Here is a 22,260-nt window from a genome sequence, read left to right as displayed (position 1 = left end):
ATGTCTTCAGAGAACTATCCACAATGACTCAAACATCTTTTTCTTGATTTGTTGCAGCTAAATTAGCCCCCATCGTATTGTATGTATAGTTGGGGTTATTTTTTCCAATGTGCATTACTTTACATTTATACACATTAAATTTCATTTGCCATTTTGTTGCCCAATCACTTAGTTTTGTGGGATCTTTTTGAAGTTCTTCACAGTCTGCTTTGGTCTTAACTATCTTAACTACATTGGAGGTCAACAACATAGAACTGAATGAACTTGGACTAATATAACCCAACAGATGAAAGAACACTGGACTGTTACAACTTTTACTCCTGAACAAATGGAATGGCTGATCCCAGATCGTGATCATGGTTGCAGATGTATACAAAATGGGTCCAGATTTGAGATTACTTTGATTTTATGTCCTGAGGAGTGGGTTATAGATAGTCACTATCCAAACTGTTCCAAGTGGACTGCTGGGTATAAAACATATTGGTCTTGGGATTTAAAAAGAAGAGGAATGATTTAAAGGGATGCTACGTGGGAAACATTTAACACTGGTTTGGGATTAGGAAATACCTGGTGTCTCTCTATTTTAAGGGAAAGAGTGAGCGGGACCTTTGAACAACTGGCTAAGGCGGCCAACATAGGGAGACAATGGGAGGTAGTAGATTAAAAATTAGACCAGTCAGTAATAGAATTAAGTAAATTACTGGGAAAGGCTGTTCTGGAAATTGTTAAACAAGTAAAGAACATTCATATTGGTTTATCCTAGGGGGGAGTTTGTATGGAAGCACAGGGAATATTAGGAGAACAATGGAAAGATATCATAGAACAAAGTAGTAAAGGTAATTGGCCAAGAGTATTGAATTGGGCATTAAAATATTATCTTACGTTAACAACATGTTCAAAGATACCTGGAAGGTGAAAATGCAAAAGCATACACTACACCAATGTATTCTCATCCTTTCAGGAATAGCCAATGGAAAGGTGCAAGAGATATAACCCAGTTACATATTCTAGTGCTTGGGGAAATGAGATGAGATACTATGAAATAGTGCCAGAAGGAAATGGATTGTGGTAGATCCCTGGAGAAGGATGGAAAAGAATAACAGGAGCCCAATGGGAATGGGAAACACTAATTGAAAAGGGAAATATGAATTTAGAATGGAAAGGAAGAACAGGAGTACTTGTGGCACCTTAGAGACTAACAAATTAATTAGAGCATAAGCTTTCGTGGACTACAGCCCACTTCTTCGGATGCATATAGAATGGAACATATATTGAGGAGATATATATACACACATACAGAGAGCATAAACAGGTGGGAGTGGTCTTACCAACTCTGAGAGGCCAATTAATTAAGAGGAAAAAAAACAAAAAAACAAAAAAAAAAACTTTTGAAGTGATAATCAAGATAGCCCAGTACAGACAGTTTGATAAGAAGTGTGAGCATACTTACAAGGGGAGATAGATTCAATGTTTGTAATGGCTCAGCCATTCCCAGTCCTTATTCAAACCGGAGTTGATTGTGTCTAGTTTGCATATCAATTCCAGCTCAGCAGTCTCTAGTTGGAGTTTTTTTTTTCTCTTAATTAATTGGCCTCTCAGAGTTGGTAAGACAACTCCCACCTGTTTATGCTCTCTGTATGTGTGTATATATATCTCCTCAATATATGTTCCATTCTATATGCATCCGAAGAAGTGGGCTGTAGTCCACGAAAGCTTATGCTCTAATAAATTTGTTAGTCTCTAAGGTGCCACAAGTACTCCTGTTCTTCTTTTTGCGGATACAGACTAACACGGCTGCTACTCTGAATGGAAAGGAGAGAACCTTACTATCAATTTGCAATGGAAAAGAAGTTGGTGGGGATTGTATTAAGTAAAATCAAAATTTATGTTGGCACCAGGAACAAAAAGGTAACGTAACGATAAAAAACCTGGACCCTGGAACGAGTAATGTGGTGTGCGTGTAGGAAAATAATTAACTTCCAATATGAACAGTACCAATGGCACTCCCAGGTAATCAAAACATATATAAAACTCACCCCAGACTGATGCCACCAAATTTGGAAGAAAGTGGAGGGAATGATACAGAGCAGGGCATGGAAATACAAACATATCAGAGGACATTAAATCAGATAGAACAGATGACAGGCCTTGTAAAATGTGCACTTACTTGAAAACACAAGGTTATTGAAAAAGCTGTAAAGGATAGAGAATCTCAAATGTGTGCCTGGTATGATATAGTATGTCATGGAACAGAGTGGAGGGACTGAATGGATAATTGTATTTTGGACTCTTGGAATAACAGTGTTATTTTTCCCGTGCATCTGTATTGGGTATCAAATATGTAAACAGCATAAGAAAAGGCAAGTCTTAGAGGGACACTTTAAAATTCAATTGCCAGATTATACAACTGAAGATGGCAAAATGACATTTTAACTTAAAAAGGAGACAATGGCCCAATAATTAATAGGTATAATTGGTGTGATTGCTGTAATTTGGTAAGCTTTAGTAACTGGATATCGAGTGGGGGACTGTTCGGATGGTGCTGAAGTATTACGAATTGTGGTGGATAACACAAGACTGGTAAATCTGCTAGAGGTTTCTGGGAGCAGGATTCTCTTAGCATCAGACAGGATGTATGGAAATTTACTGAGAGTGCTGAAATTGCACTTGAACGCTGACACAACTATGTACTCTGGACGTTTAACCAGAGGCTTTGTGGGTATTTGTGGTGATCTGGATGAACTATGGTCATGATCAGTCATGTTTAAGCAAATCACCCAGAAAACAGAATCATAGAATATCAGGGTTGGAAGGGACCTCAGGAAGTCATCTAGTCCAACCCCCTGCTCAAAGCAGGACCAAATCCCAACTAAATCATCCCAGCCAGGGCTTTGTCAAGCCTGACCTTAAAAATCTCTAAGGAAGGAGATTCCACCACCTCCCTAGGTAACCCATTCCAGTGCTTCACCACCCTCCTAGTGAAAAAGTGTTTCCTAATATCCAACCTAAATCTCCCCCACTGCAACTTGAGACCATTACTCCTTGTTCTGTCATCTGCTACCACTGAGAACAGTCTAGATCCATCCTCTTTGGAACCCACTTTCAGGTAGCTGAAAGCAGCTATCAAATCCCCCCTCATTCTTCTCTTCTGCAGACTACACAATCCCAGTTCCCTCAGCCTCTCCTCATAAGTCATGTGTTCCAGCCCCCTAATCATTTTTCTTGCCCTTCACTGGACTCTCTCCAATTTTTCCACATCCTTCTTGTAGTGTGGGGCCCAAAACTGGACATAGTACTCCAGATGCAGCCTCACCAATGTCGAATAGAGGGAAAGATCATGTCCTCCATCTGCTGGCAGTGCCCCTACTTATACAGACCAAAATGCCATTAGCCTTCTTGGCAACAAGGGCACACTGTCGATATCCAGCTTCTCGTCCACTGTAACCCCTAGGTCCTTTTCTGCAGAACTGCTGCCTAGCCATTTGGTCCCTAGTCTGTAGCAGTGCATGGGATTCTTCTGTCCTAAGCGCAGGACTCTGCACTTGTCCTTGTTGAACCTCATCAGGTTTCTTTTGGTCCAATCCTCCAATTTGTCTAGGTCCCTCTGTATCCTATCCCTACCCTCCAGCGTATCTACCACTCCTCCCAGTTTAGTGTCATTTGCAAACTTGCTGAGAGTGCAGTCCATGCCATCATCCAGATCATTAACGAAGATATTGAACAAAATCGGCCCCAGGACCGACCCTTGGGGCACTCCACTTGATACAGGCTGCCAACTACACATGGAGCCATTGATCACTACCCGTTGAGCCCAACAATCTAGCCAGCTTTCTATCCACCGTATAGTCCATTCATCCAGCCCAAACTTCTTTAACTTGCTGGCAAGAATACTGTGGGAGACCGTATCAAAAGCTTTGCTAAAGTCAAGGAATAACACATCCACTGCTTTCCTCTCATCCACAGAGCCAGTTATCTCGTCATAGAAGGCAATTAGATTAGTCAGGCATGACTTGCCCTTGGTGAATCCATGCTGACTGTTCCTGATCACTTTCCTCACCTCTAACTGCTTCAGAATTGATTCCTTGAGGACCTACTCCATGATTTTTCCAGGGACTGAGGTGAGGCTGACTGGCCTGTAGTTCCTCCTCCTTCTCCCCCCCCCCTTTTTTTTTTTTTAAATTGGGCACTACATTAGTCTTTTTCCAGTCATCCGGGACCTCCCCTGATCGCCATGAGTTTTCAAAGATAATGGCCAATGGCTCTGCAGTCACATCTGCCAACTCCTTTAGCACCCTCGGATGCAGCACATCCAGCCCCATGGATTTGTGCTCACCCAGCTTTTCTAAATAGTCCTGAACCACTTCTTTCTCCACAGAGGGCTGGTCACCTCCTCCCGATGCTGTGCTGCCCAGTGCAGCAGTCTGGGAGCTGACCTTGTTCGTGAAGGCATACCTGAAGAAACCCTTCTTGTTACTTTTAACATCTCTTGCTAGCTGCAACTTCAAGTGTGATTTGGCCTTCCTGATTTCACTCCTGCATGCCTGAGCAATATTTTTATACTCCTCCCTGGTCATCTGTCCAAGCTTCCACTTCTTGTAAGCTTCTTTTTTGTGTTTAAGATCAGCAAGGATTTCACTGTTAAGTCAAGCTGGTCGCCTGCCATATTTACTATTCTTTCTACACATCGGGATGGTTTGTTCCTGCAACCTCAATAAGGATTCTTTAAAATACAGGCAACATGTAAATGGTGAACTTAGAACATACTGACCTGGGTCAACTGACTCTCTATGATAGCAGCAAGAGCTCAGGTGAATGATTGATGAGAAAGTAAATGTCAGTCTGTCCCGGCTGTCCCTTGCAAAAATATTAATCAGAAAAACAAGCTATGATTATGAAATGCCAACATGGCATATTTCAGGGACATTCTGAGAAAAGATTTCAGATAGAAGGCTCCTTGTTAATGTAGCAGACAAAGGCATAACAGAATTCAACTGCTGGAAACTGAAGGAAGAGAAATTCAACTAGAAATAGGGCGCAATATTTTAACAGTGAAGGTAATTAAGCATTGGAACAATTTGCCTTGGTATGTGGTGGATTCTCCATCACTTAAAAACAGTATCTTTTTTAAAAGATATGCTGTTGCTCAAACAGAAGTTGCTGGGCTTGATGCAGGAATCACTGTGTGAAATTCTATGTCCTGTGTTACTCTGACTAGATGATCATAATGGCTCATTCTGGCCCTAAAACTATTAATCAAGCAGGTGCTTCCCCCCAATCAGCACATTTTATTCCATCTTTTAAACAAAACATGAAAAAAAATTAATCACGATTAATCGCAGTTTGAATCACACTGTTAAACAACAAAATACCAATTGAAATTTATTAAATATTTTTGGATGTTTTTCTACATTTTCAAGTATATTGATTTCAATTACAACATAAAACACAAAGTGTACACTGCTCACTTTATATTATTTTTATTACAAATATTTGCACTGTAAAAATTATAAAAAAATAGTATTTTTCAATTCACCTCATACAAGTACCGTAGTGCAATCTCTTTATCGTGAAAGTGCAACTTACAAATGCAGATTTTTTTTGTTACATAACTGCACTCAAAAAGAAAACTATGCAAAACTTTAGAGCATGAAAATATCTTGTGACACTGGCTACGACAGTGCTATGCAAACACCTGTTCTCACTTTCAGGTGACATTGTGAACAAGTGGGCAGCATTATCTCCTGCAAATATAAACAAACTTGTTTGTCTGGGCGATTGATTGAACAAGAAATAGGACTGAGGGGACTTGTAGGCTCTAAAGTTTTATATTGTTTTATTTCTGAATGCAGTTATTTTTTGTACATAATTCTACATTTGTAAGTTCAACTTTCATGATAAAAAGATTGCATTACAGTACTTGTATTAGGTGAGTTGGAAAATACTATTTCTTTTGCTTTTTACTGTGCAAATATTTGTAATAAAAAATAAATATAATGTGAGCCCTGTACAGTTTGTATTCTGTATTATAATTGAAATCAATATATTTGAAAATGTAGAAGACATCCAAAAATATTCAAATAAATGGTATTCTATTATTGTTAAACAGTGCGATTAATCGAGATTTTTTTAATCACACAATTAATTGCAATTAATTTTTTTAATCGCTTGACACGCTAAAAATTATATAAAGTAAAAGCTTTTTAAAATTTTTGTCTCCCTTGCATTTTTCTCTTTTCCCTTCTCCACTTCGCTATTTTTCTTACCTGTAGTATGTTTCTTATCTTTTCTTGTCTTGTGTCTATATTGTACAACATAAAAAAAATTATACTCTTCTCTTCTTCCCTATCCCCTTCCTTTTTCTTTTCCTATATTGTTTTTTTTTCTTACTTAATCCGCATTACCAACCTCTACTTTCTCCTATCTTTCCTTTCCTCCCATGTTCCCAGTTTCCTGTACTCTTGCACACAGTCTCCTGTTTCCCCCAACATGAGTCTCATATTCTTCAGCCTTATCCATAAAAATCACACACAGGCTCTCTCTACACTTACATCACTATGTAGAGTACATATACTGTCCACCATCCAAGTACATGTATAAAACAGCAGTGTAGACGGTGAGGCACTGCATAGGCAAGTCAAGACACACCAAAACCTTAGGGCATATACCCTACTTGGCTCTCTACACACTCAAGCAGTGCCTCCCCATCTACACGGCAATTTTTATGTCCATGCAGCCCAGAAAAGGCTCAAGCATCAGGGAGACTGAGGCTGGGGCAAGGCAACAGGAAAAGGCTCCAACAGCTCCCTGCTGTCTAAGCCTTTCCCCATGGCCTCCCCCCCTTGCTGAAGTCTTTTTCCCCTGTGGTAAGGAGAGGCGCCAGGAACAGGAAGATTTTGGAGCCTTTTCAGAGCTCTTTCCCCCCAGTGGAGTCTTTTCTTGAGACGGGAAGCTAACACCACAGTACAGATGCAGCCTGCTTTTCACTGAACCCTGCAACTACAGATACCCTAATGCCATCACCATTGTAGACAAGACCACAGGCATTCACACAGCACACTATGCTGATTTTCCCCTTGAGGAATATACAGACTTATCTGCCATTATCCTGAAAATCCCATAAAAAACTCAAACATTCATAGATATGCAGAGGGATTACTGATATTTATATAAAAACAAGTTACCATTCACAGCCATTAATATTTTTCACACTGAAAGCCTATGTAATTGCACAATATGTTACCCTTCATCTTCCCTCCCTCTCTAACATTTGACTACTTACTTATTGTGTCTTATCTTACATTAGGACTTGTCTACACACAAGAATTCCATTAGTGTAGTAAAACCGATGCATCTTACATTGATTGCATGTGTCCACATTGTTGTAGTTGCATTGTGGTAAGATACGTTGCTTTGGGGCCTTATATTCATATAGCAGGGCTGTGCTGCATCAATTCCAGTATGGATAGACATGCCAGGGCTCCTTGCACTGCTCCTAGGCATGCTGCATTCTGAGTAATTTTTGCTCCAGATTGTGAGATACTTCCAGGAGGCCAGAGAAATTGTGGGAAGAGAGGCCTAATTCCTAAAATCTTCTCATTGTATCCTGGAATTTAGCTGATGAAGGTGCCATTTCTAAACAACTCGGTCACAGTGATGGAGATATACTGTGCTCCTGTCCATTACTGAGACTGAAAAGCGGGTCTTGGAATATCTGAAAGCATGCAATGTAGTACCCATGGTGACTGAGAATTTTTGAAATTGTTTGAGAAATTCAGAGAAGGACCCAGAAATTGAATCTGCCCAGACCAACGAAATCTATTCTTTGATCAACTGCCTTTGGAGGGATGCTGCTATTTGCTCCAGCCAAAAAGCATTGATAATCTGGAGATTTAGGATGATGAAAGCTTCAAAACTTCAGACTGCATGAGGGCACTGATGAAGCAGGGCCAGAGACCAGAATGAGAGCACCTCTCAGCACGCAGAAGTGAGTGACAATCACTATTTGGAAGCTGGCCATCACCAATTGTTACCAAATCAGTGGAAAACCATTTCAGTGATGAAAGATCTACAGTTGGAGCTATTATGCAAAGTGTGTACAAGACTATTCAGCATTTGACACTGCATCATGTGATCAAGGTAGGTAATACAGGAGCTCTTTACTGTGTATGAAAAGATCCCAATTGTGATAGGGATCTGCTGAAAGGACCTGTGTGCCCATTCTGTTTCCCCCTCACCAGCTCTTGCCATTCAATTACTCCATGGTTCTGTAGCCTTGTTTGAAGACCCAACAGTTCACCAGCATTAACACTGGATGGGTCAAGAAAAGTTCGTGATACCAGGATCTTCAGAAATACAGCACTAGTCACAAAAATGAAACAAGAAGTTCTCTTCCCCTACTATACTCCAGACATGAATGAAGAAATGGAACCAACTTATTCTGGATGACCCAGCACCACCTTCTTGTTTCCCTGGCTTATACAGGAGCTACTGTAAATCCTGACAGGAACAGATAGACTAGTTAACTATACCCTAAGCCACTGTAGGATGGTTATAGAGCATGCATTTGGTAGGCTGAAGGGGAGGTGGAAAGGTCTGACACAGACAGACTGTTCTGGGACTCATCTTCCTTGTATTACTGCTGTATGTTGTTTTTATACATAATTTGAGACTAAAGGAGGAGTAATTGCTGATGATTGGACAGAAGAGGTGCAGAGGCTACCTGCCGAATCTGAATAGTCCAAGGTGCAATTCACTGTTAGCAATGTTGCCAGCAGAAGTGCCATGGTCAAAAATGTTCTGTGCACACACTTTGAGAACAGGAGACAGCAACATATTATGTTTTGGTAGAATATATACTGAATTATACAATTAGCTGTATTGCAGAGGTGCCTATGGTCCCAAATGAGCAATTCGGATGCCATTGTTCTAGGCACGGTACAAACACAACAGAAAAATGGTGCCTGTCCTCAAATCTCTTCTTCTGGTTTTATGCATTTTAATGCTATTAAATAAACCTTGGCATCTGCGTTTTGAAACCAATAACACCACTGCTGCTTTATTAAACAGTACAAATTTTATTAAACACAATCAGAACTTCAGCAACCATGCAAAGCATTCACAAATATATAACAAAATAATTTAAAGATCAAGTCTGAGACAGATAAGACACAGATTAAGTAGTTCTCCTTGTCCTGAGGATTGGATTAGTGGGAGAATGACTGGGACCATGTGGGGAAAGTGAAAAATATCCTCAATCTCAATATTCTGAAGCACAAAGATGCAGCTTGCCTGTTGCTGGAGAGCATCGTTGCCCACAGTGTCCTTTCTTATTAGGGTGAGCATTTCTTCTTGCATCATCCCACCCCACCATCTCTCTCTCTGCTTAGATTAGCTTCAAAGAACTATCTTCTTGTCCCACACTCTCTCAATTAATTGCTTATCTTAACACATCCAGGCCCTCTTTGTGGCTCGTTGGGACTCCACCATAAGTTTTTTAAATTATCTCTTTATATTACTTACCTATATGGCCCTCATTACCATAGTACAGTAACTCCTCACTTAAAGTCGTCCCGGTTAACGTTGTTTCGTTGCTGATCAATTAGAGAACATGCTTGTTTAAAGTTGTGCAATGCTCCCTTAGAACGTTGTTTGGCAGCCACCTGCTTTGTCCACTGCTTGCAGGAAGAGCAGCCCTTTGGAGCTAGCTGGTGGGGGCTTGGAATCAGGGTGGGCCAGAAGCCCCCCGAAGTTCCCAGTGCGGCAGCCGCCCAGCAGGCTATCAATTGCCGGGCAGTTCAGCTGTCCCTCCCACATCTGCTGTGTGCTGCTCCTGGGAGCCTTCTGCTTGCTGTGCAAGGGAGGGAGGGGGAGAAGAGGAGTGCTAATGTCAGGGTGTCCCCCTCCCCCTGTTGCTGCCCTCCACTCCTTTACCCCATCTCCACAGAGTAGGAGGGAGCTTGCTGGCAGCAGCTGCTGTCTCAACTTGCTGATCTACTTAAAAAGGCAGTGTACTTAGAGTGGGGTCAGCATACTTAAAGGGGCAGTGCGCGTCTCTCTCTCACACACAGGATGTCTCTCTCTCTGCCATGCTGTCTCCCCTCCCTCCATTTGTGCTGCCTTATAGAATGTGAGGCTACATGAACAACAACGTGTTAACCCTTGAGGGCTCAGCCGAGTGCTAGTTCATCATTTAGCAGTAAGGCATTCTCTAGGAAATATCCCACCCTCTGACTCCACCACCTCAACCAAGCTTCACAATCATCATTGCTGTGTACAGTATTAAATTGTTTAAAACTTATACTGTATAGGGTGTGTGTGTGTGTATGTGTGTGTATATATATCTTTTGTCTGGCAAAAATTTCCCTGGAACCTAACCCCAGCCCCTCCCCATTTACATTAGTTCTTATGGGGAAATTGGAATCGCTTAACATCGTTTCACTTAAAGTAGCAATTTTCAGGAACGAAACTACAACATTAAGCGAGGAGTTACTGTATCTATATGCTTTACAATCATTAATGGGCTTTATCTTCATAACACTCCTGTGAGGGAAGTAGTATCCCTATTTTACAAATGGGGAACTGAGGCACAGAGTAGATTTATCAACTTGCCAGGGTCACACAAGAAGTCTGTAGCTGATCCAGGTATCCTGGTCCTTTCTCTTGTGCTCCAATTCATAAGGCAGCAAGCATCAGTGGAACTTTCTAGTAAGGTATGTCTATTGCAGGCACTGTTCAAAGAAACAGAGGTCAGTCAGTAACCATAGTGAATGCAGTAGATATGGAAACTCAGCACTCCCAAAAAGAAAACGTATCTTTTCCCCTCCCCCAACCCCTTTTTTTTTTTTTTTTGGCCATTTTCACATTAGTTTACCATAGTTCCCCAACAACCTGGCACCCAGAGCAAGATGGTAAGCAGCCTTTAAATGATTCCTAGAAAAAGGATGTGTATCATTATGTTGATGCCAATCTTTACTTTAACAGTTTGATAGAGTGCGGGAAAATGATGCATTATATGGGACTTATTTAGAACTCCAGTTACACCACCGCAGGCAGTCCTGGCCTTGGAACACATTACTCTGATGCAGAGTCCCAAAAGGCAAAGGAAGACATTATCCAAGAGGGCTAGAGGCTAGCCAGGGAGACTGCAAGGTTTTCTGCTGAGGTGGTTCTGCCAGATTTGCTGCTTGATAAATGAGAAAATGTATCCTGACATACAATGGAAGGGATGGGGAAACATGCACTGCCTAAATGTGCATACCAAATTAGCAACAGAGGGTCCTGTGGCACCTTTGAGACTAACAGAAGTATTGGGAGCATAAGCTTTCGTGGGTAAGAACCTCACTTCTTCAGATGCAATACCAAATTAGAACGCCTCTTGTCCCAGAAATTCTCTGATATGCCAGGAGACATGAAAAAATCAGGATTAAAAATAAATAATCATCTCTGAAAACCTGTGATACGCTGCACTAACAGGTTTAAGTGAGTTACTCGGATATGCTAACTAATAATGCCGATGAATCATTGAACCCCCTTATTTTGTGCAGCAGTACTGTAATTTTCCATTGACTTGCTGTATTATACGGTTATGCATGCAGTTAAACCAAAGGCTCGAGACAGTGAATGACATTGCTTATGATGCTGTATTAAACATGATGTTTTAATATAACTGAAAAGATGCAATTATATTACTGTACTTTTAGCTATGTATGTATTACTGGACGACACAGAGGCTGGCAGATATTGTGTTCAAGCTTTGTGCTCTCAAAATTGCTTCTATATTTATGTTATGACACATCATGGGCCATTTGTGCTGGAATTATTTTTTTTGCTGCTGCTGTTTGCCATTTTGTACCCAACCACATGGCTCAATGGGGGAAGAAAAAATGAAAGCGTCAGGAATTGAACAAGGGAGAGTGGTGGCAGGAGGAGATGGGTGTGTGTGGAGAAAGGAGGAGAGGCTGGGGCAAGTAGTCTCAGCAGCATTTTGGAAGGTGTGGGATGGGGGTGGAGCAGAGCAATGAGGAGGAGAAATGGAGAGGTTTCCAAATGACATAGCTATATTTACCCATTTACAAAAGCAAAAGGTGGCAAAGCAAGCCTTGGAGAAAGTCCACCTCCCCCTTCCCCTCCCCCCCCCCCCCCCCCAAAAAAGCTACAATGATTATGTATTACAATAAAAACTTACTGGCTGAGGGCCCCTCATCTCCCTAGTATGCTGTCTCCGTTGTCATCTGTGAGGCAGATGTATCCTAGTATCTGCATCTGGAGCAGGTCCTGACTGATGGCCTCCAGGACAATGCCATGAGTATCAAGCAGCTTCTGAGTAGACACATCAGTGCTAGCCGCCTATTGCTCTATCTCATCATGGCTATCAGCACTCTTCTGGGGAGCCTCCAGACAGGGTCAACACTGTTTGCAAGCAACCTAGGCTGAATGATGGGTAGGGTGGACTTGATTTAAATCAAATTGATTTAAATCATGATTTAAATCACTAGTCAGGAAGACTCGTTTTAATCATGGATTTGTACATAAAAGTGCATTCTTGTTGGTTGTTTTACCCTTAATACATATTCTTCACAACTCAGAGATAGATGTAGGTTTCATTTTTAGAAGGTACACACTATACATTTTTTAAGTGATTTATTTTGAAAACTTTTCAGATTAGTTTTACAGCTATATGAGAAAATGAATGATTGTTTGGTTATTTCATTTACTAAAGGTAATTGAAACAGATATTTATGAAGTCATTGGGAGGTGAACTATCTCCAGTTTAACAGGTTAATCATTACTATTTGGAGGATTTTCTTGCCATGCTGTATTAGGAGGAAGACATCACCAGACAGATACTTAAATTGTTTTATTTAACTAAAACAACGACATTATATATTCTGGATTTTTTTCTTCCACAGCAAACATAATATTTTAACAAAACAAGCATATGAATTTTTTAATTTAAACATTCAAGTTGTTTTTTAAAAAACTATAACATTTCATTAACAATAGTTAAATGAAATATTAAAAAAAAAATTAAATTGACTATGTCAGCCAGGTCAACATGAGAAACTGAAAATATTGGCTTCTGCAGTTAACTCAGTCGTCTTCACCTTCATTTTCCTGGTTGTTCATAATGTGGAAAAGAAAAACAAGCTTTCCTGCTTTTTCAGGTCCCAAACGATTTCTCAATTTGGAATGAATTAGTCCAAAGGAAGAAAATATTCTTTCTACAGCGGCAGAAGAAGCTACTGCTGTTAAAAGTGAGATTATTACTTCAACAGTCTCTGAATCCAAGTGCTTAGTGACTTCCACCAGTTCAATGGTGTGACCTTCTTTAAAATATCATCAGCAAACATATATTTCTTGAACGGTTCACCCTTAGCTCAGAAGTTTATTATAGTTGGCATTATTGAGGGATGATTGCTGGATGTCCATGTCATAGCCAACTCCTCTTCTTCGGCAGTTAAGGTTCGACCCTGGTACCAAGTATTGAGAATATCTGCAAGAAAATGAACTGGAGATAGTGCTTGTCCCATTCATTCCTTTAATGCTTGTAATTTAACTCTGTCATTGCACATTTCTCTTTTTAAGATCTCACTCAGTTCCTTCCAAATTTCAACAGTGTCAGCAATAAAACAGCTATTTCCCTGCATTTTGTTCAAGGCTCCAGAAATAGACGTCAGGGTACTTGGCATGTGTTCAACATTTCTCTTAAGCCCCATGTTGAGAACTTTGGCTGTGACCGTGCCATCTATTTTTTCATGATTTGTTCACAAACTCATCAGATTAGGCCAGTTCTTGACACAGTGTTCAAAACAGTCCATCACATGTCTTGTGGGAGAGTTAACTTGGTTCCTCCCACTTTTTACAGAGCAGCGGCTGCAAAGTGGTCATTACGGAAGTATTTTGCAATTTCAACAACATTACCCTTTATTTCTGGAACACTGAAGTCTTTGGCTAGGAGGTGCATCAAATGAGCACTGCAACTGTATGTTATTAGCTTGGGACTCTCTTCACTCTCTTCTAAATAATTTCTTCTCATCTTGGATACATTTGCAGCATTGTCTGTGACCAAGCTGCGTACTAGACATCTGATTTTTCCCCCCCACAGTTTGTTATAGCTTTTACTGCTACTTCTTACAAGTATTTTGCTGTGTGTGCATTTCCTGATGTATCAATTGTTTCTGTAAGGAAGACATTCCCTTCTTCTGTTGTCACACAAGCACATACAACAGGATCATTGTGGACATTACTCCACCCACTGAGATTCAGGTTAACAATTTTACCCTCTAGACCTTTTGCACACTGCTCAATTTCTCTTTCATACACTTTATCCAGCAATTTGCCTGCAACATCTGCTCTGTTGGGTGCACTGTATCCTGGTCTTAATAACGGAACCATGTTAATGAAGTGTGGGTTCTCAATCATATGGAAAGGAGCATTTGTTGCATAAACAAACTGGGCAATTTTTTCATCAATTACCTCTTTTTGTAATCTGCTGGTTCGTATCACAGACTTATCTATGGTTGTTTCTGGATGATGGAGATTTTTTTTTTTCTTTTTTGCTACCAGTGATATACTGTGGCTATGTGACGTATACGATGTGACTGAAACACTATCATTGGCAGATAACTCCGAAACTATAGAAAATGATGGTGATCTTGAAGGTGGATAGTCATCAGAATCCTGTATGTTGAAGATGGAGTCTCCTAAACAAAATAAGTCAATGCAGTTATTTAATTATTATTACCATACTGCTCATTTAGTATTACTCATTGCATTCACTGACAGTACTACTTTACTACTTTAAAGGTGAAATTGTAAAAGGAAGATCTGCTTATTTCAGTGATTTATTTTTTATCACAACTGCATCTAAAATGATAGTACCACAGAGTAACAACTATATTTTTTGCTCAAACATGAAAATTCAAGAATAGTCCAGAAGGAAGACATGTAGTCCTTAAGAAAGAAGTATGAAATAAAAACGTTTACCAACCTGAAGATCCTGCATGTTCAGACATGTTTCTTTTATCATCTTCAACGCAGCTTCCTCCTGAGAAGGAACACTTCACATAATGTTGTTTCATTCGGGCAACCAGGCCTTGCATTTCTTTGTTGCACTGTTTGCATTTTGCACACATGCCTGTCTTACCCACAGGTAGAGGAACTTCATCAAAATATTCCCAAACTGGGTCTCTTTTATGGCCTGCGGCCATTATAGGTTTTCCCTTCTAGTGAGAAAATTTTTTTGGAGATATCCCATCTCCTAGAACTGGAAGGGACCTTGAAAGGTCATCGAGTCCAGCCCCCTGCTTTCACTAGCAGGACCAAGTACTGATTTTGCCCCAGATCCCCAAGTGGCCCCCTCAAGGATTGAACTCACAACCCTGGGTTTAGCAGGCCAATGCTCAAACCACTGAGCTATCCCTCCCCCCGACATTGATTTGGTATGGTGGATCTCAAATCAATGAAGACTACACTCAGAAAGACCTCAAGACTTCTGGAATATGCTGCTCAAACAGTTTCACTTTTGTTTCTACTGCCTGTCCCTCCCTTCTCACATTTATCTCCAGACCTCTTCTTCTTGTCCAGATCTATTCCGCCCCCAACAATCTTCTATTCATTGAACTTTTTGAAACTTTGCACTTTTAGAGATAGGTAAGGGATTGACTCTGCGTACACAAATTTGCAGAGGGACAATAGAGTTGAGATCTGTTATTTCTCACCTCTATTTTATTTATTTATTTATTTAAAAACATTTTTGATGTTAACAAGCATGTTATCTCTGGAGACACAAATCCACAGTTTGAGAACTGCAAACCTAAGCATCTCTGATGTTCTCTTCTAGACTGAGCACTGAGTCCCATTGGGTAGATAGAAAGAGTAACCTAAATAATCTATACAGAAGCCCCTGGAACCCAATAAGATTGGGTCCCTAATCCATGAACTACTGGAACTCATTTACAAAACTTTTTTTAAACATTACATGACTATATTGTCTCATACTATAGAATTAGAATTTATAATCCCTATTCCATGATTTGATATTTTTGAGCTATAATGTATCTTTAGATAAGTTTTTTCCTCAAAAAGCATTTTATCAAAAAAATCCAATTTAAATATTAAAATATGATTTTTTTTTAAAATCATTGATTTTTATCCACCCTGATGATGGGCTTCTTGGAGTTTGTGTGGGCATTTCCACAGCTGCCCTTGTGATCTCTTTGATAGCTTTGTCACAGCTCCTTACCCTTCACTCTACACTGTTATTCAGAAAGTAGCCCAGTTCTACCACCTGTCAAGGCACCTTGGATCTCTTTGGTTCAATTTTCCCAGAGGGTTCAAATCTGTTGTGACCATTGTAGTGTGAGACAGCAGCAGGAGAACTATTTGCCATGGAAGTGAAACAAGTCCCTGCTGCACTACACAGATTTAATTCCCAGTGGTGCAGACTTGCTATGGATAGAAACATTTCCATCAGTGGACATCTAGAGAAGCATGGGTGGGAGGAAATGTGTGTGTGTGTGTGGATGCACAGCAGTTCCTTCCAATATAAGGGCAATTTCACCAGTGGAACTTTCACTGTGTACATAGGGCCTTGGATAATATGCTCTTCAGGGCAGGGATCATATCTTCTTATTGTACGTTTGTACAGTGCCTAGCACAATGAGGCCACAGTCCTCAAGGGTCCTTTGGTTGCTACAAAAATCACATTCTTGTGCCATCCACTTGCCCCCCAAGATTACACTCATTTGCCACCCCCTACAAAATCTCTAACAGTCACTAGTCTCATTCATCCCAGTCAAAAAAATGTCACGTTCTCTGGCCTTCCAACCCCAAAAATCAAGCAAACGCAAACAGCACACACACAGACTGCCTCTACACATAAGGGACTTGTTACACAGGCTCTTCTAAGAGTCCACATACATACACACAAGCTCCTCTCCACAAAACAAGGAGCTCCTTCCCCCTCCCCTAGCCTTCTCTCTCCCAACCGTCACCCCAGACTCTTCCTTTCCCAAGTTCTTTCTCTAATCTCCCTCCTTTTTGCTCCCTCTCGCTTATTACCCACGGCTTCCTTAGTGCAGGGGAGGAGAAAGTGCTTCACTATCTAGCTTCCTCCTCCCATTACAGGATCTGATAGCTACAGCATAGCAGATCCAGTTTCTGCAATAGTGGAGGCAGGGGACAAAAAATAGTTTAGGACAGTGGCTCTCAAACTTTTTTACTGGTGACCTCTTTCACATAGCAAGCTTTTGAGTGCGACCCCCCCCCTTATAAATTAAAAACACCTTTTTATATATTTAACACCATTATAAATGCTGGAGCAAAGCAGGATTTGAGGTGGAGGTTGACAGCTCACGACACCCCATGTAATAACCTCATGACCCCCTGAGGGGTCCTGACCCCCAGTTTGAGAACCCCTGGTTTAGGACATTAAATGGAGATAAAAAGCTGCAGAAGGACATGTTTTAGGGAAGTGGGGAGAAGCCTTTTCATTTTTAAATCCTCTGATATTGGACAGAGTTGAAGGAAGGGGACACACAGTCATCACCAGAGAGGAAGAAAGCTAAAGAGACATGTTCCTCCTTTACCACCACCTCTGTTGCATCTATGTTTTCATGGCGTGTAGCTGCTTCACCACGATGAAGTTAGTTGCTGGAGGACATGCTCAGTTCAAATGTGTCTGTCTGTGAATAGGCTCAGCGAAGCTGGGGCATGCTCAGTACAGACACAACAGTCAATTTTTTTTTAAACAGCAAGCCTAGCATGCTCTGCAGAGTACAATACAAACTGCAAATGGAGATGTTTTACAGTTTTATAATTTTTTCAGTTTTCACAGGGACAGCAAGACGCGAGTCTCTGACCCTAGAACCATCCCCTCTGCCAAATTTTAAGGGCCTGCTGCAAACCACAGAGGTGTTAGAACTGAAAAATATTTTTACAGTGGGAAGTGTTAGGCAACCCACATATTACACACATAAAACTGCATTAAAAGAACATGCAACCTTAATTCTGACATTTCCTAACTTCTGGAAGCTTGACTTTGAAACCTTAATGTTCTTATAAGAAGGTTTTTTTAATGGGTAATTTCCTAAATTTTTAAAAAAGTAAACTGAAAAAACAACAACAAATTTCATCATGTGATATATTGACACCCACATGGCTCATCAGCAGGGTTAAAACCTTTAAATCCACTGCACAGACCTCTAGCACCTGAGCTAAGCAGTAACTGACAGCAATAGTAGGTTGTCGTCCTCTACATGGATTGATGCAGAAGAGGTACAAGACACTTTGCCAGTGGGTTTCACAGCAATTTGCTGACAGCAAATGAATGGCGAGAGCCAGGAATCTTGGGTTCCAGTCTAGCTTCTAGAAAGTGTGCACTCCGGTGGTCACAGAGCCTTCTGTTCCTATGCCTTCCAACCTGTCCTTGTCTAGTCCTCTCTCTTCGTTCCAGTGCCAGTCAGTCCTAGTCCTTTCCTCTGAGCTCCGGTTCTGAGCCCTAGTCCCTTGTAAAATCCATTTCTTTCCCTCTTCACCACTCCACACTAGCTCCCAGTCTCCCTCCCTTCCCCCATACATACCTTGGCTGAGCCTTCCCTTTCCCCAATATCTTTGCCCAGCTAGTCTTAGTCCTCCCGCCATACCCTGGCTCCTCATGAGCTTTGTCTCTCCTGCCCCTGGCTCAGTATCTATAACCAGCTAATCCCAGTTTTCCTGCCAAATTTACTCTCCCCAAGTCTGGTTCTTATCCTGTCTGCTTTAAATTCAGGCAGCTTCCTTCTCCACACTGCCTGGGCCCAGCAGGGAAAGAATTGAGACCGCAGGGGAGAGTCTCTCTGCTCTTAGTTCCAGTGCCACACTGGCCCACAGCAGCCAAGAGTGGCAATTGCAGGGAAGTGCTGTTTGGCCCCTGCAGCCCCAAGCTAGAGCATACTCAGTACTGAAAGAATTTTCAGAGAATTTAGCTTTTAAGTTCCAACAAGTTTATACTGAGCATGTGCAAACAGATTTTTCCCCCCAAAAACTTGTAACTTGGCCATACAGTAACTCCTCACTTAAAGTCGTCCCGGGTAACATTGTTTTATTGTTACGTTGCTGATCAATTAGGGTACATGCTCATTTAAAGTTGTGCAATGCTCCCTCCTAATGTTGTTTGGAAGCCGTCTGCTTTGTCCACTGCTTGCAGGAAGAGCAGCCCGTTGCAGATAGCTAGTGGGGGCTTGGAACCAGGGTTGACCAGCAGCTCCCCTATCAGCTCCCCGCTCCCCTAAGTTCCCTGTGCAGCAGCTGCCCAGCAAGCTATCAATTGCCCCTCCCCGCACTGCCATGTGCTGCTCCTGCCCTCTGCCTTGGAGCTGCTCCCTGAGACTCCTGCTTGCTGTGCGGGGGGGGGGGGGGGGAGGAGGAAGAGGGGGAGCTAATGTCAGGGTATCCCCCTTCCCACTTACCCCATATTCCATAGAGCAGGGGGGACACAGGACAGGGCTCAGAATGGAGGGAGCTTGCTGGCAGCAGCTTCAGTCTCAGCAAGCTGATCTAATTAACAAGGCAGTGTACTTAAGAGTAGGGTCAGCTTACTTAAAGAGGAAATGCGCATCTCTCACACACACACACAGTGTCTGTCTCCGTCGGTGATGCTGTCTCCCCTCCCTCCATTCCTGCTGCCTTGTAGAGTGCCTTGAGGGCTCAGCCAATTGCTAGTTCATCATCAGTAGCAGTAAGGCTCTGACTCCTCCACCTCAACCAAGCTTCACAATCATCATCACTGTGTACCAGTATTAAATTGTTTGTTTAAAACTTATAGTGTGTGTGTGTGTGTATATATATATATATATATATATATATATATATATATATATATATATATATATATATATATATATATAAAAAAGAGAGACTTTTGTCTGGTGAAAAAAAATTCCCTGGAACTTAACCCCCTCATTTACATTAATTCTTATGGGGAAATTGGATTCACTTAACATCGTTCCACATTTTTCAGGAACATAACTACAACGTTAAGTGAGGAGTTACTGTATTTGGGTGAATTTTCTCCAGGATGGTAAAAGGCACAATCCTGACAACCAGGGCAACTTCCCTGCCAAATTTCAAGTCCCTACCCTAACACATGCTAGCACTATCTAAAGAATAGGTTGCTAACATATCTATTTTAAATATAGCAAAACATTTTCTCCTAGACTTGTTCTCTGAAGCAACTGAACTACTTTGGATGAAATTTAAAAAAAAAAAAAAAAAAAAAAAAAATCAGCTCACAAGACTTTCCCCCCCCAAAATGAATCAAGTTTGGTAAAGTCATAAGCAACTGAAAGCGAGGGTCTTATAATGAGAAGTATCAGGTAATCTTAAAAGATGGTGCTACCAGCTTCACCTATAAAATTACCATTTTCTCTATAACAAAAAACAAGCAAGGAAAATGTTAAAACAGCTATGCAAATAAAAATAACCAGCCATAACAAACACCATACAAATATAAGAAAAATCATAAATATAGTGGAATTTAGATCACCACCACCCTCTCCACCCATATACTGAAGTGAAAAACACTGAATACCATCCACTCTCCTTTATTGCTTCCCAAGGGGGGTGGGTGGGGAGAGGCATGGGGAGTGGAGAAAAATATGTTTTTTGTCAATTATAGGAGATAGAACTTGAAATCTAACTACTTTCTCTCTTCTTTACTCAAACCATCACTAAAGTCACAGAGAAGTCACGGGCAATAAAGAAAAATTCATGGAAGCCCGTGATCTGTCCGTGACTTTTACTAAAAATATCCATGACAAAATGGGAAGCTCAGCTGCAGGGTCCGCACACACCCCCAGCAGCCAGGCACCTGTGAGGGCCCGCTCGGAGCTTCGGGGGCCCCCACCGCCAAGCAGCGGGGGTACCCCACAGCTCCCAGCCGCCGCGGGCTGAAGTTATGGAGGTTGCTGGAAGTCAGAGATTCCGTGACTTCTGAAACCTCCATGAAAGAATCATATCCTTAATCCTCACCCACACCAATGCCAGCTGTGTGGCTACCAGCTCTTGCAGGAGCCTGGCACAAACAATCTGCTTTCTGAACATAACAGCAGCCATACTGGGTCAGACCAATGGTCCATCTAGCCCGATATCCTGTCTTCGGACAGGGACCGGTGCCAGATGCTTCAGAATGAAGATACCAGGTAATCATCGAGTGTCCACTCCCAGCTTCTGGAATGTCCACTCCCACTCATAGGTTTAGGAACACCCAGAGCATGAGGTTGCATCCCCAACCATCTTGGCTAATAGTAATTGACGGACCTGTCCTCCATGAACTTTAGTTTTTTTTTTTAAATGTTATAGTCTTGGCCTTCACAACATCCTGTGGCAACAAGTTCCACGGGTTGAATGTGAAGTATGGGGCAGGGGGAACAAAGCTAAAAAAATACACCGTCCCCCCAACATATCAACCGAGATGAAAGGAGAGGTCAGCAAGGAAAGGATGCAAACGAGAAGGTGCAGAAGAGGAAGCAGCCAGTAGCCCCACCCCTACCCGAGGCAGGATCTGGCGCCGAGAGCAGGTGTATGGGACTGACCCAGACCACATCGAGTCGGGCTCCAGAGACCACAAGAAGAACAGGGACCACGAACAGCTCCGCAACACCCGGGCGAGTCCGCCACCCCAGAAGCGCGGGGAAGGGGCCACAACGCCGGGGCCGCGCTTTAATCCCCGTCGCCGCCGCACACTGGAGCTAGCCGGGCTCGGTCCGCGCCACAGCGCCCTGGGCGGGACTGCGCGCGCTTGGAGCTGTCTGGCCGAGCCCCGGAAGCCCGCGCGCCGCTTCGCCCCGAGCCGAACCCGCTCCCACCAAGAGCCGCCCCAGGCAACGACCCTCCCGGCAGGAGCCAGCACCGCCCCGGCTCTTACTATCCAGATAATGCTCCAGGTACATCCCCGCCGCCATCTTGGGCCTCAAACACAGACACTTCCGGGCCGGAAACCGAGTAACTTCTGTCCTTCCGTCCGACAAGGCGTCACTTCCTCCCCTACTCGAAAGTACTTCCTTGTAGAACAGGGCCGCTTCCGGCTGCGTGAGGCGCCGCTTTGAATTATTACTTGTTCCGGATTCCGCAACGGCTCGGCTGGCCCGCATCCGCAGGGGGATGGGAGCGCGCGCGCAGGCGCGGGGCTGTGATCTCAGAGTCCGTTCATGGGCGATAACGGCACATGCTGAGACACGCACCCGTCAGAGCGACGCGGCGGCGGGGCAGGGTAGGGCAGGC

At 42.3% G+C, this 22,260-nt stretch overlaps 1 protein-coding gene across 12 annotated transcripts in view; it reads right to left on the bottom strand.

The window, feature by feature from the left end:
• ING4 (inhibitor of growth family member 4) overlaps positions 1-22,138 on the bottom strand; it is a 41,196-nt gene extending 19,058 nt beyond the window's left edge. For 3 of the 12 annotated variants that reach the window (XM_065585705.1, XM_005291287.4, XM_065585675.1), the window contains exons 1-2: positions 21,905-22,044; positions 10,609-10,727 (exon numbers count right to left, since the gene is read on the bottom strand). Coding sequence is in view for 6 of the 12 variants with exons in the window: in XM_005291287.4 (XP_005291344.1) it covers positions 10,609-10,675 (67 nt within the window). In the remaining 6 variants the exon portion in view is untranslated. Of the gene's footprint in view, positions 1-4,768; positions 4,855-10,608; positions 10,728-12,184; positions 15,047-21,904 lie in introns of those variants that run through there. The other 9 variants (XM_065585720.1, XM_065585671.1, XM_024111145.3 and 6 more) reach the window with 9 other exon arrangements.
• Between the last annotated feature and the right edge of the window lie 122 nt (positions 22,139-22,260).

This window comes from Chrysemys picta, chromosome 1, assembly GCF_011386835.1.
Source record: "Chrysemys picta bellii isolate R12L10 chromosome 1, ASM1138683v2, whole genome shotgun sequence".
In the NCBI taxonomy this organism is placed as follows: domain Eukaryota; kingdom Metazoa; phylum Chordata; order Testudines; family Emydidae; genus Chrysemys; species Chrysemys picta.
Note: the sequence above shows the minus strand (reverse complement) of the source record. Positions and strands in the feature narration are given on the sequence as shown.